The 13,353-nt window shown below is 40.8% G+C and overlaps 1 protein-coding gene across 1 annotated transcript in view; it reads right to left on the reverse strand.

The window, feature by feature from the left end:
• The window catches only part of LOC139715379 (E3 ubiquitin-protein ligase MYCBP2-like), a 64,400-nt gene that overhangs the window by 5,739 nt on the left and 45,308 nt on the right, over positions 1 to 13,353 (reverse strand). The window contains exons 13-23 of the mRNA XM_071626951.1: positions 12,967 to 13,134; positions 12,062 to 12,220; positions 11,538 to 11,727; positions 10,775 to 11,022; positions 9,535 to 9,672; positions 9,032 to 9,113; positions 8,295 to 8,409; positions 7,671 to 7,890; positions 6,625 to 6,775; positions 1,819 to 2,120; positions 834 to 961 (exon numbers count right to left, since the gene is read on the reverse strand). Coding sequence (XP_071483052.1) covers positions 834 to 961; positions 1,819 to 2,120; positions 6,625 to 6,775; positions 7,671 to 7,890; positions 8,295 to 8,409; positions 9,032 to 9,113; positions 9,535 to 9,672; positions 10,775 to 11,022; positions 11,538 to 11,727; positions 12,062 to 12,220; positions 12,967 to 13,134 — 1,901 coding nt within the window. The remainder of the gene's footprint in view (positions 1 to 833; positions 962 to 1,818; positions 2,121 to 6,624; positions 6,776 to 7,670; positions 7,891 to 8,294; positions 8,410 to 9,031; positions 9,114 to 9,534; positions 9,673 to 10,774; positions 11,023 to 11,537; positions 11,728 to 12,061; positions 12,221 to 12,966; positions 13,135 to 13,353) is intronic.

Genomic DNA, 13,353 nt, shown 5'->3' on the forward strand with positions numbered 1-13,353 from the left:
AAAGTTCTCAAATAAGTAACTTATAGATCTTCAGTTTCTCAACAAACGGCTGGTCATTCTTTTATGCACACAATGTAGTTCCAAATCATATATATGCTTGTGTTTGTGTTTTGAATCTACCACGGGACTATTCAGTCTCCTCAAAGTATGACGATGTGTATGTCACCTTTCTCTAGACATACTCATAAAAGTGTAAATAGCATGTAGAAAGACACTATATCAACTTCAACTTCATTTGTGCCCACTTCCAATATACTAGTACTTAATGAAGATTTTAAATTCCCATATACAGATGATCTGGACAACTCAACACAGTAGCATCTACTAAACTTGATGTTACAATTGCTTTTATTAACATTTTCATCTATGCACATACTATTTATTTGTCAAATAAGCAAGGAGAATATCTTTTAAGAGGATTAACAACAGTATTTAGCAATGTTTCTAGTTTCAGAAATCTTAGCTGCATTGTTCTTCATACAACTTTAATCTCTGTTATTGCATGAAAAATGAAACAATGAAAAAATTTCAGCAGGAAAGAGAAGTCAGAGGCTTCAAAAAGTGACACTTTGCGAGTAACCAAATCAAACCATATGTTTTCTCCCCAGATAGAAGTTTAAAAGCAAACAATTTTTAGACACAGATTGCAAACTGGTGATATTTCTTCACAGGTATGTTAAGAGAGCATAATTCTCAAAAACTTGTGCATGCCAGAGTGTTTTTTCATCCATTTGAATATCACTATACAGCTCAGTCAAGAGGTTGTACAATTCGTTTTTAATTGAGCCACCATGATGCTAATACAGTTCTTCAAATTTTTCTGAGTCACATACCTTGATTTTGGCACTGTACTCCCCTCTCCCACCAAAGAGGCCAAAGCCACCCAGCAGGACATCTGTGTCGGGGCAAAACCGCACTGCTTCTACCGAATGACCGGAGTAGCCCCAACCTCCTCCGTAGCCTAGGTAAATGGATGACCATATGAAAATTATGAGTAAAACAGACACTAGAGCAAGATTCGGACCTTGGAAGAAAAATTCCTGCTCTCTGGTAAACTTGTCATATATATTTTCTTCTTCCTTCCTCTTTTTTTTTTTTTATTCTTCTTCATAACCATCTAGTGTCCATCACTTTATCCTGAAGCCTGTATTATGTTGATGTAAATGGTATACCAATCCAAAATATACTTCACAGCTTATAGAAACTACATTGTAGTCGTCTATAATTGGGCACTTATAATGTGGTTCTGCACTAACAACAGAAAGTATATGATTCCTCGATTTCTACTGCCTTTCCAATCACCTTGACAAAAAAAAAATCATGTTACACCTCAATGGGAAATGTAGCATTGCAAGAACCAATAAGTTGAGTGTCATGTCCATTACAATGGTCATATCAATTCAAAACAGCCCCTGATTGAGACTGCTCCCATACCCATTGAACCAAGTACTAGAAGCTGCTACTTTTAGGAGTGCACTTGTAGTATCTCCCTGATTATATAGTGTTAAAGTGGATATTTTCGCGTAACTAATTTTTCGCGCTTGGCCGGGTGAGAAGAGTTTCGCACGTTTTTAATTCCGCGGAATCAAGACATTACGCACAGGAACATTTGGCAAGCAAAAATATTCGTGTGCTCTTATTTTCACGCTAGTTTCTGGTTGCGTGAAATGCGCGAAAATTTCAACACTGCAAAAATTTCCACTTTTACAGGAGTGTGAAGAATATCATTAACTGCCTATGAGTACTGGATGTACCATGTAGTAGTTTATGGGACTTTATCAAATATCAGAGTGACTAGGGTTAACACAGATTCTCTACCTTCAAAGCGATTGACAATACTGAAGTCATCTTTGGTGTACACCTTGGCCACACTCTGGACCTGCGCCTCGGACTCGACGATGGTCAGCCCGGCCTCGCGGCTGGCGGTCAGTGAGTCCAGGCAGGCCAGCACATGGAGGGCGATGTGGGCCCCCTCCATGGGGACGTGTGGGGTGGAGGGCAGGGCTAGCTGGGGTGAGAGTATGGATGCAGCGGGTGGTGTGTTGGGGAGGATGGAGGGACAGGTAATACCGGTCTTCAGGATGTTGTAGCACTGGATCTGGTGCAGCAGTGGGTTGTAACTGAGAGAGGGATAGTGGAGAAGAGTTGATTAAGATATTACAGAATAAGATGTATGAGGAAACCAAAGTACTTAGCATTCAGATTAAATATTCAGATATCATGATGGGATTCATTTCAAAGTGAAATGTGCAGCTTTGTGTCTCTTGAGAAACATGGACAGCTACATTATTGTACCCATACAATCAGTTACTCCCTGAATACTTTAAATTCAGTTTGCACGCATCAGTTGTTCCTTTGTTGAGCCAATTTTGAGCAAATCTTTCTGATTGTCATGAACAATTGACACAATTGACAATGAAAAGGTTTGCATGAAATTTGAATATCCAAGTAACCCAGTCTACTGCAAACCACACTCAAATGCCATAAGATGGTATTGTACAGAGAGGTTCTGCTAGAGCCTATTTCATAAAAATGTTTTCAATCATAGCAACTTGTGCGAATCGTACTTAAAGTAAAAAAAAACAACAATAAATAAACTAGAGAAGCACTCTGAGAGCGCAGACCTCCGCCAAACAGCTCATTTCCACCACTAATCTTGTTCTTCTGTAGAGATCAGTGATTTCTACCCATGGATACATATCAGAGCTGCCAACCTTTGGAAGCACAAATCCGGACTCAGCAGCTCCAAAATCCGTATTTTTCCACCAGAATCCGTAATTTTTCCATCTCCCTCTTTTTGCTATTTTGAATTAAACTCGTCGACATATGAGGCCTACAGGCTCTAAACAAAACATTACGACACATGCCGAAGTATCGAGCTGGACACCAGCATAATAAAGAATCCAAGCTACGCAATGTTCAGCGTTGATTGATTGCTTTCTCACGCAATGCATGTGTACAAGTGCATGTATGTACCTCCAGAAACTTGCTGGGCTGGTTATGGAAGCTTCCACTATCTAGCAGGGGAGGGGGGATGCTTTCATCTTCTCAAGAAAGCTTCTGTGTGAGCGAATGCAAAACTCTCTTCGGTGTTTCCAACTATTGTTTACTATAAAACATAATCATGCGTTGTTTTCAGGCTTTATCATTTTACTGGATTTTAAACATCAGTATTTTCCGATGTATTCCAATTTCTTTTACCCTGACTGGAATCGGAAACTCTGCTATAGATGATCGCAAAAATGCCGCGCTGTGTGTGGCTGCGCCAATGTGCAAACACGTGGTTTCACTTTCAAGTTTAAAGGAAAGACCCATGTGCTCCTGCCTAAGAGGTTACTGCAAGTTCGATGGATCGAATGCGCCATAGCTGAGCTGAATGGCTTGTTTACGGTAAACATGGAGTTTAAATTCGATACGAAAAAGTCATTACGTCTTTCACGAGGAAAAACATACAAAACAAACAAACAAAAAAACACCTACGAACGAATGTTGATAGCCAAAACTTTGAAAAGTAATAAGCAGTTATGATGAGCGTGAACTGAAATTAATTGTCATGATTTTGCTGTCTAACCAGGTGATGACTGCATCTCATTGGACCTAATCGTAGTGAATTTGTCTGGGCATACGAGATCTTCTAAGTATTTCCGTGATTGCATTTTTAATTGACTGATTAATCGATCCTTTTTTATTGTTCAGGGAACATAAGATATTCGATTAAGTACAATATATTCGACTGTTTGATGTTTCCTACTATGCGCCAAAAGAAAGGATATAGAATCACGATATCTTTGCAATGATTCCTTTAATTCAACTAATGAGCTGGTTCTTCGATCGATATTTCCAGGATACTAACACGCTGTTTATTCCAGTGCGCGCATTCTTTCGTCTGGCACGCACCTGGGTGTGGCACCTGTTTTTGTGGAAATTTCCACAAGGGGAGAGGCCGGGTGGGTGTCAAGTTTCTTCGAGCCGAAGAGACTGCGTGTATTCAGTATTTCACAATCTCTTCGCTCTAATTTATTGTCATTCGTGCTTTCCCCTTATTCTTTGCTGATATTGAACATTTAGATTTAACTTTACGAAGGTTGGTAGATCGTGAATCTTTTTGTTGTGAGGTGTACGTAATTTCTTTTTTTATCATTCTTTGGAGGGGAAAGAAGAGTAAGGGGGAAAGAAGAATAAGACTAAGAGGGAAGTGAAATAAAACAAACGGCACGTACGCTCAGCATTCACAGTAGACGTCTTTTTGTACCAGCATACGGTTTTCATCATCACCATCAGACATCACTCATATCATTTTAGCCTTTTCCTATTAACATTAAGAAACACGCATGGTCCCTCGAGATAAACACCGAGGAAAATAAATAAGTATAACAAATACAAAGTATCAACACCTCCCAACAACACAAATATTTAGAAAAGATAACACGTCGCTTCGATTCGAAAAAGTATAGCACGAAAGCGGAGAAATCGCCGTTACGAAAATAACAGTGCGAGACACTTGAAAGAATTACGTTTAAATATTTCAAAGCATAAAGAGAACGGATAAAGTGATATAAAATGGAAGAAATCGTACCAAACGAGGTGTGAGAAACAACAGAAATAGAACGATAAGTTTTGTAGTAAGATTTATAGGCCCTAGCAAAAGTTTGCAGCACCGAAAGCTACGCGAAAATCAAATAGATCTACACATTGGAAATTCGGTATTACGACGAGATCCTTGAGATCGTCAATAAACGATACAAAACAAGGGAAATTAATTCACTTTGACCTGAAAATAGTTTGTTATAAGTATTCTGTTACATGAGATCTCCTTTTATAGGCCTAGAAATACATCGAGTTTCCACGATACTCGGGGAAAGAAAGTTCGAACGCTTTTCATCTGCACATACTGCAGTGCACATCATCAGTACACGAACAGAAACTCACCTCTTCCTTGCAGAAAAATGATGCAATAACGTTACAAAAAACACACACAACACTCTAAAAATCATTTCGTACTTGGGAGGCAAGGGAAAAACGGAAGAAGTAGAGAAAAAGAAGCAGACATTGCACAACGGAGCACTTCTACCCCGACTCAAAACGAAATAGGGTACTGTCTAGAGTGGCAGCTGGCTACAGTGTGTAGCTAAGCTAAGTACTCGCGCTCCGGTCCCCAGCCGGCCGGCCACACATGGGGATCCCATGGCGATCGATGGAAACATCCAGGGTCCGTAGGTGACAGGGATTCACGCGCGCGAATTTCCGTTCGGTGTACACAGTACGCAAGCAGCGAATTGCGTGTGCGCACACTTTTCTATAATGGAAGCTACGAACACACACGTCGAGTACACAGACACCGACACACACAAATGCGGGCAACCAGGCAATGAAGAATGAATGAAACATGTACAGTGTGTAGTCTGCTAGTATATTGCAGTTGCTGCATAGGCGATAGGGCATTATCGGAATTTCCAAAAACCGTAATTTTGAGGCGACATTCCGTACTCCCGTAATCGTGATCATTTCCCGTAACAATTACGGGAAATCCGTAATAGTTGGCAGCTCTGACATATGCATGCTGAAAATCGCCTGACTTCCCCAATTATAGAAACTTTTTGTTACGTCATCCATACCAGCTGCACGGTGCGCCTCGCCCTGGACCAGACACTAGAGCATGCACTCTAATGCGCATATGAAAACCTCAAAAATACAGCTTGAACTCCCAAGTTCATTGACCCTACCTGCCAAAATATTGAAAATCCTTCATAAAATCCACAAAAATTCCCAGATCAATACCAAAATTTAACCATCTGTTTCTTGTGTAATTCTCAACCTTTCCTGCAAGTTTCATCCAAACCCATTCCAATCTTTTTGAGTTATTTTGCACACGGACAAACAAACGATAACGAAAACATAACCTCCTCCCTCGGCAGAGGTAATAAACAATGAATTCCCAGCTGATTGGTTGTGTTCTGACGGGTAACGGGCTGACGGGCTGACGGGCTGACGGGCTGATGGTAACGGGCTGACCCTATGTCAGAGAGAGGAGCTCAGCACCCTCCACCCCCCTAGCTGTCTGTCTTCTTGTTCTGTCTTCACCCTTTCCCCCATTCTTCTATCAACTCTTCTCTTCCACGATGTCTCTGCCTACTAGGCTAATAATAATTAACACCTAGGCCGATAAGACAACTAGAGGCGCCTGACCCCGGGAAAGGCCAAGACATCACCGGCGTCGGCGGGCGGGTCCTATACCTGCTTTGCCGACGGGAATGGCGTAACCCTGCATTTCTCTCGATGCAGGAGTAGGCAGATGACATCATTTCCGGAACCCTGTCCCCTTCCTTCCGATGTATATATATCATTGTAAATATAAAAATAAATGTAATTTGGTTTCTTGTAAATAATTTAAAGTATTTTAGGTTTCTATAATTAAATTTCAGGCATATCTGAATAATTATATTTTTTGGAGCAAATTGCCCACCCGGCAGAGAGCTCCACAATCCAAAACAACAACAACATGTGTTCTGACAGCCACAAAATTCATGGATGCAAATATTGCAACATTCAATGTTGAAAATCTCTTTGTAAATGGGCATGTACGGGAGGCTCATTTGAGGTGTGGCATGGAGTTAAATGGATTACCTCCAGAGCACGTTGTAGAGCGGATCCAAGCAGATGCTGCACCCCCTGAGCTGGGACTGGTCCACACCTGTGAAGCTTGTGCAGGCGCCATCTTTGCGATTCAGCATCAGACACTTGACTGACGTAATTGTCTCGTCATTGGGAAGAATGCCTGACAACAACAAAAACATAACATCTCAATTGTAAAACATGTCACGATAATACCAAGAGACACATGAAACCCATGGCTATGAAACACTTCACATTTATTCCTTTAATTACCCAAATGAACACAATGACAAAGAAGATGAAACCAAGAAAGTAGAATACATTAAGGATTGACAAGAAATATATTTGGAGTGACATCTTTACATAATCTTTTCAAAACATGTATTATCAAAGCAAATAAAATGCAGTCTTGTAACATTTCTGTGTAAAAGAAAGTCCTTATGCAGCAAACAGTAGTCTCCATTTCACGATGACTGCTATAATGTACATGCGAATGTCGAAAGGAGTACGGCTAATCAGTTTTTAGGGATGGACAAAAGACACAACTACACAATCTCTGTCTGTGCATGAGTGTCTGCAGAAAATGGGTAATCATAAATAGATATTTGGTTTGTTTGCTTTTGATCCCATGTTTGATCCGCGTTATGATGGACCTTGTGAAAAAGTTTAAAGCCAGCCTGGGAATTGTACCCATGTCACTTATTGCTTACTAGGCAGTGGCATTACCAAATGAGCTGAAGACAGTTCATGGAGAGGACACAATGAAGTTTTTTCTTTCTTTCTTTCTTTCTTCCCCGAAAGCAAAATACATCTATTTATGATATCTAAAATGCTGGACAACACAAAATAAAGAGGGTTTGAAATACCTGTGCATGATCACTAGCATAGATGAGATTCAACCATCTTTGAAAACTCAGTACCAATTACATTTCTAGCAACATCTGCAATGACATATCCATTACATAAGTCTCATGTGACCTTCAGATGACATGGAAGTGGGCAATGCATGCTTTGAATGGTAATGACCATAATTTAGAAGTTATGGAAACTTTTGGTACCTATTTCTTCTTGACTGGCGAAGACGAGAGAGTCAGCCAGCATCTTGGGGCTGATAAGGGCCTCGTCCACCTTGATGAAGGTGTGGTCGCCCGATGCCCCTACCCAGGTGGCCCGCTTGCTGTGCCGTGCCCCTAGGGAAGGAATGGGGGCTGGGACTGTGTGGGACATGGCACCAGCAGCATTGTTCTCCTCCTGCACCGGCCGACAGAGCTGTCCTTTCTGAAATGGAATAGGGATAGGGGATTAGGAATGGGGGAAGTAGACATTGGTTTACATACAAACAAGACCTACAATAGTAAGCAAACAAATCTTACATATGCTGAGAAACTAGAAATTGGCATGTTTTGATGACAGATTGTAATAATTCAAATTAAGGACATGTGGTACTACACTTATTTTGCATACACTAGACTACACATAGTGGATATTACTATCATGACTACCATCATCACAGCTGTAACCAAGACAACCATCACCATCATCATTACTAAACATCTCAAAGAGCATCACAATTGCCACACTAAACTAACAGCATTATTATGAAAGTAACCATCACTTCAATGCTGCACAAAACTCCATCACCACAACAAACATACCAACCATCACCCTCATCTTATGTCTACCTGAAAGCTGCCACAGGTGAAGACGGTACCACCCTCCGATAGCAGGACAGTGTGATTGCTGCCGGCAGCCACTTGGGTGATCTTCTCGTCCACTCCAACCTTGACCGGAGTGGCCCTGGATGACCAAGAGAGTTTGAAATAAACATGAAGAGATTTTGGAGTTGAGATTCACATTTTAATATATACCCATTAAAAAAAAAAAACCTTCTGTCACACCTGTTATTGTTTAGTCCATCCCTACAGGACTTTACTACTCCATACCAGTATGCTTGTGGCTGGAAGACTGCTCACAGAAATTAACGTACTGCGTACTACAAGCATAACAAGGTTTCCAGAGGGGAAAATTTTCATACAAGAAACAGAGAGAGAAGGGGAGACAAAAAAAACAAAACACACACACTAAAGGTGACTTAACATCCACAAACAGATTAATTAACTGTCCTCCAATGCAAGAAATAACACACAAGAAAAATGAAAACAAAAAAGTTGAAACACTCTGAGATAATTTTCCCTACATGAGCACTACTCCAACTTTACCTTGAAAGCAATGTTATTACCATTCTACCAGTCCCCACCACAAAGCACATAAAGATAAACTTTTGCCCTTGAGCCAGCAATTTCTGAGGCTTCTACTTAAAGCAAATCTATATCCCCCCCCCCAAAAAAAAATAAATAAAATAATAATAATAAAATGTTGTATCATGGCTCCATAGAAAGAAAAGAAATCTTCAGCTAACCTGTTTGCCGAGTCCCTTTGTCCAAGCTGGCCATGGTTACCAAGACCGAAGGTATACGCCTCTCCATTCTCCAGCAGAACCACTGTCAAACGAAAGAAAAAACAATCAGTAGCGAATTCATGATGATTCTACTGCAGCTGCTTTTTCCACTCATTTCAGTATCATCCTTTTGACATCATATTGCCATATTCCACTTCAGTCCTTTTATGTTGAACAGCCTTTCCCTATTGCTTGAAAAAAAACAACAACCTTGGAATGTCATTCTCACAGACAATGTAAAATCACAGCTGATACAATTTTTTTTATGTCAAAGAAGGATTTCAAACAATGAAAAGAGTATTTTCCGACTTATTCTCTTCACTCTTCATCACATACAATGTGTACAACACAGTCTAAATCACTACCCATGGTCATGAAGTTATGACTGTCGACAGATTTTAATATCCCATAATGAGCTCAACGTAAGCTCTCCCCCTCCCCCCCCCCCCCCCCCCCTTACTCACCTGAATGGTGGAGTCCACATGTTACTTGCTTGACTGGTGACTGGCCCGTTCCAATTGTGACCTGTCCAGGGGGGTGGATGACATGCTTCCCAAAGTCCCTCTCTGGCTCCTTGTCATCCCCACTGTTGCTTCCTTCGTCTTGCAGAAACAAAACAAAGCAAACGGACAGAAAATGGAAAAATCATCTGCGAAGCAGAAGACCCCGATCTCCTTTTGTCTTTTGGAAGCTTCACTGCCATATTCATTCTCAAAGGACAAAATCTTTTTAATTTCAAAACATACGCCACATCTTCTTTTCTTACCCAAATTCCAAATACATAAATATATATTCTGCAATCTACATGCCTTCTAGTACAAAAAGCTGTCCTTCGACTTAAGTCCTTACTGAATTAAACAACTTGAGCACTCTGATAAGTCAAAATGATTGACAGCATATATTTTGTGTTTGTTTTCAACAACATAAGACATAAACTGATGACAAGGACCATTTCTGTGTGTGTGTGAGAGACTAACCAAAACTAATATAATCTAGTCATTTTCCTCCTCCATTGATGACAATGTTAGGCATATACATATAATAGTACCTCAAGAATTTTTGACATCAGAAATGGAATGCAGTAAGAGGGTTAATTGCAGTCAGTGTAAAAAATGCCCCCCTCAAAAATACACAAAAAAAAAAAGGAGAAAAAAAATACAGATCAGATAAACTAGCTCTGGACATTCTGACAACCAAATCAGAAGCCAAAACTTGTGATCTTTCTCCACGATAAAAAGTTAGAATGTACAGGTTGAACGAATTCAGTCAGCAAGAACTTTGCTGCCAAATCAGAGAGACCCATTCTTGCTCTGTGGAAGCATGCCAAAATGGGATACAATACAGCTTTGGGGGAATCCCCTGCAGAATACAGGGGAATTCCCCCTAGATCAGCTCATACTGTTATACCCATATTTGGAGTCAAGCTGAGATGACACGGGAATGTGCCACAAAATGTGGCGTTGTCACTCAGCTGACTCAACTTCCCATCTGTTGTTTAAGTTCCAGGTAAAGATTACATTTCAACATGTTCTTTCAAACCACAGGGACCAAATTCTGGACCAGAACACACAAAACTCTCACTCAAAATATTTCTCAACCATCTATGGTGTCACTAGTATATCTTCCAACTTTCTGTCTTAGAGCTAGGAAGTCACTGATCATTGCAAGACAATCTTTCCATCCCACTTCCATTCACTCTCATACCTTTCGCCTTCTCCTTCCCGAGCACCCAGTCCAGCTGGCGGTGGTGCACCTTCCGTCGGATGAAGGCATCCCTCAGGTGACCCAGCCAGTCATTGGGGGCGCCGTTGCCCATCATGACGATGTTGCCCCCTCGGCGGCCGTTGTTACCCTGTACATTGTTTGCACCCGCCCCTCCACCCTCGCCACTGCAGGCGGCACATATACCACACTTGCGACAGCCAGCATCTCCAGAGCCACACCCACATATCCTGAATGAACAGGTAACAGATAACAGAAAAGATGATTTGATAATGATACACTAGCCAACACCTTCAAAACAAGGAATATATAGATATGAGAACAGGAATTCACATGACACTATGTGTTTCAACATCCATCAGCAATGACGAGCATCTTTGGGATTGCAAGACACACACACAAAAAAAGAAATATAGACTCCTAATACTTTATGCACTCATTCAAATCAAGGTGGTTGTTAAAAAGGAAGTCAATCTAGTATCACATACATTGTATAACCAAACTTTCATGAATACTCTGCATATACAATGTTACTCTTGTTGGTGTTATCACAAATCACTCTATGAGTGGCTTTTGTGTCTTCAATAAAAACAGCCACTGACATATCTGTTAAAAGAGAGAGTGCTACAAGCCTGTCTCACAGGACACTCCATATGCACCAAGAGTTTAACAAACATGGGGGGCAATTCTGATGTAGGAGGTCACGTGAGCACACCTCCAGACCATCAAGAGCCCTGCAACTCACATGCCAGGTCTCCTTCCTGGGCGCTGACTCCTGATACAGCTAGCCCCATACCCAGTGCACTCTCCACAAGAGGTGCACATCATGCACTGATCCGTCACCCATTCATGCTGGCATGGCTCCTCTTCTTTCTCCACCTCCTCCTCCTCAACATCTTCCTCTGTTGCTATGGCAGCTCCTTCAGCCATGGCCCCTGTATGTTTTATTACAACAAAAGATAATATATATAAATATATATATCATAGATCAAGTCTCTTTGGTGAAACAAGCAAAGTAATGTAACCAACTTTGTTTATACAAAGCAGCCAGCATCTTATGAAAAAAAAAAGTTGAAGATTTGCTAACAACTTGATAGATGTTAATGCCAAAAAAAGATTTGTCAATTTGATACATGAATATGTGATCAAAATTTGCACAATAAATTGATAAACAACCACAGGAAAAGTTTCTAAATGGGATTGAGATATGGGTATGCTGATATGAAACACACTCAATATGGATTCATTGAGAGACACCTATTAACGTACCGTCCTTGGCTGGTTGTCCAGGCAGAGCCCCCCTGCCACACTGGCCCTTGTTGCTGATGCCAAACGTGTAGAGCTGGCCGCTGGTGGTCAGGGCACACACGTGAGCCTTGCCCAGGGCCACCTCCTTGATGGGTACACCCTTCAAATCTGTGACCAGACCTATTCCACCGACAAATATAAAACAGACTGGTTACCCCGAGAAGCCTACAGCTTGCAGACCCCGAGGGGAATCATTTCATGCAGGAGAGAAAGCTGTGATGAGTGAAATTTGTTGAGCCCAATTCAACATGTGAAAGAGAGACAAGTCATAGAAAACTTGGGAGAAATCAGATCAAAATTAAGATAATTATGGCTTCTTGAATGTCATGGAGAAATCCAGCATGTCATTCTATGGCACTTTGACATTCTATGGTTTTGATAAAATATGCTTTAAGACAAAAGTTCAGAAAATTTCAGACAAGGAACTGATATACCTTGTATCACAAAGCCAACAATACATTTTAAGAGAATATCTTTTTAATCAGGGACAAATTCTGTAAGAGGAGATCCTTAGCTTTAAAATCATAAACATAACTTTAACATCAGGATTGGAATTTCATAACCTATCCAAGTGCATGATGGAAAGTCAAGACGGTCCTATTTTACATTACTAATCATGTCAGAAGTTTGCGATGCCTTTCACTATTAATTTATACCTACTTACTATGGTAATGAACATAACAAAATAAACTTAGTACAACATTCTCTTTCGAACCTTTTTACAGTATTTCAGTCTGCATGTTTTTATAATCGCAATGATATCAAGATTACAAAATCTCAGTAACTTTACTGAAGTGTTCCAAACAGCTAGAGGACACGGACTTCCCCTTAATGAAGACACTATAATGTCATGTCCATACACATACCCGTTGAAGCTTCCGTGTTCTGGACGTCCTTGCCAAAGAGGTAGAGCTCCCCTTCCCGAGTGACTACAGCAGTGCTGCCGTTGTTGCAGGCAGAGTGGACGGCGTATTTGCCGTCCAGCCGGAGCATCTTGACCGGCTTGCTGGGTTTCATCTGTCTCCGTCCCTTCACTGGGGCAGCAAACACATCATGGTAATATTGGAAGTGACAATATGATACCAAGTTTGGCATATGCATCATAGATATGCCACTGCCACTCCTACAAATATGACTCATTTCAGTGCAGGTCAATCTGCTACAAAAGACAGTCTCAAAACATGTATGTATGATCATTACATATGCATGTATCTATATCTGTACATATCTTTGTTTATTGTATTCATATTGTC

Source organism: Diadema antillarum, unplaced genomic scaffold (assembly GCF_040938485.1).
Source record: "Diadema antillarum isolate AM-2024a unplaced genomic scaffold, OU_Dant_1.0 scf00000047, whole genome shotgun sequence".
Taxonomy (NCBI): Eukaryota; Metazoa; Echinodermata; class Echinoidea; order Diadematoida; family Diadematidae; genus Diadema; species Diadema antillarum.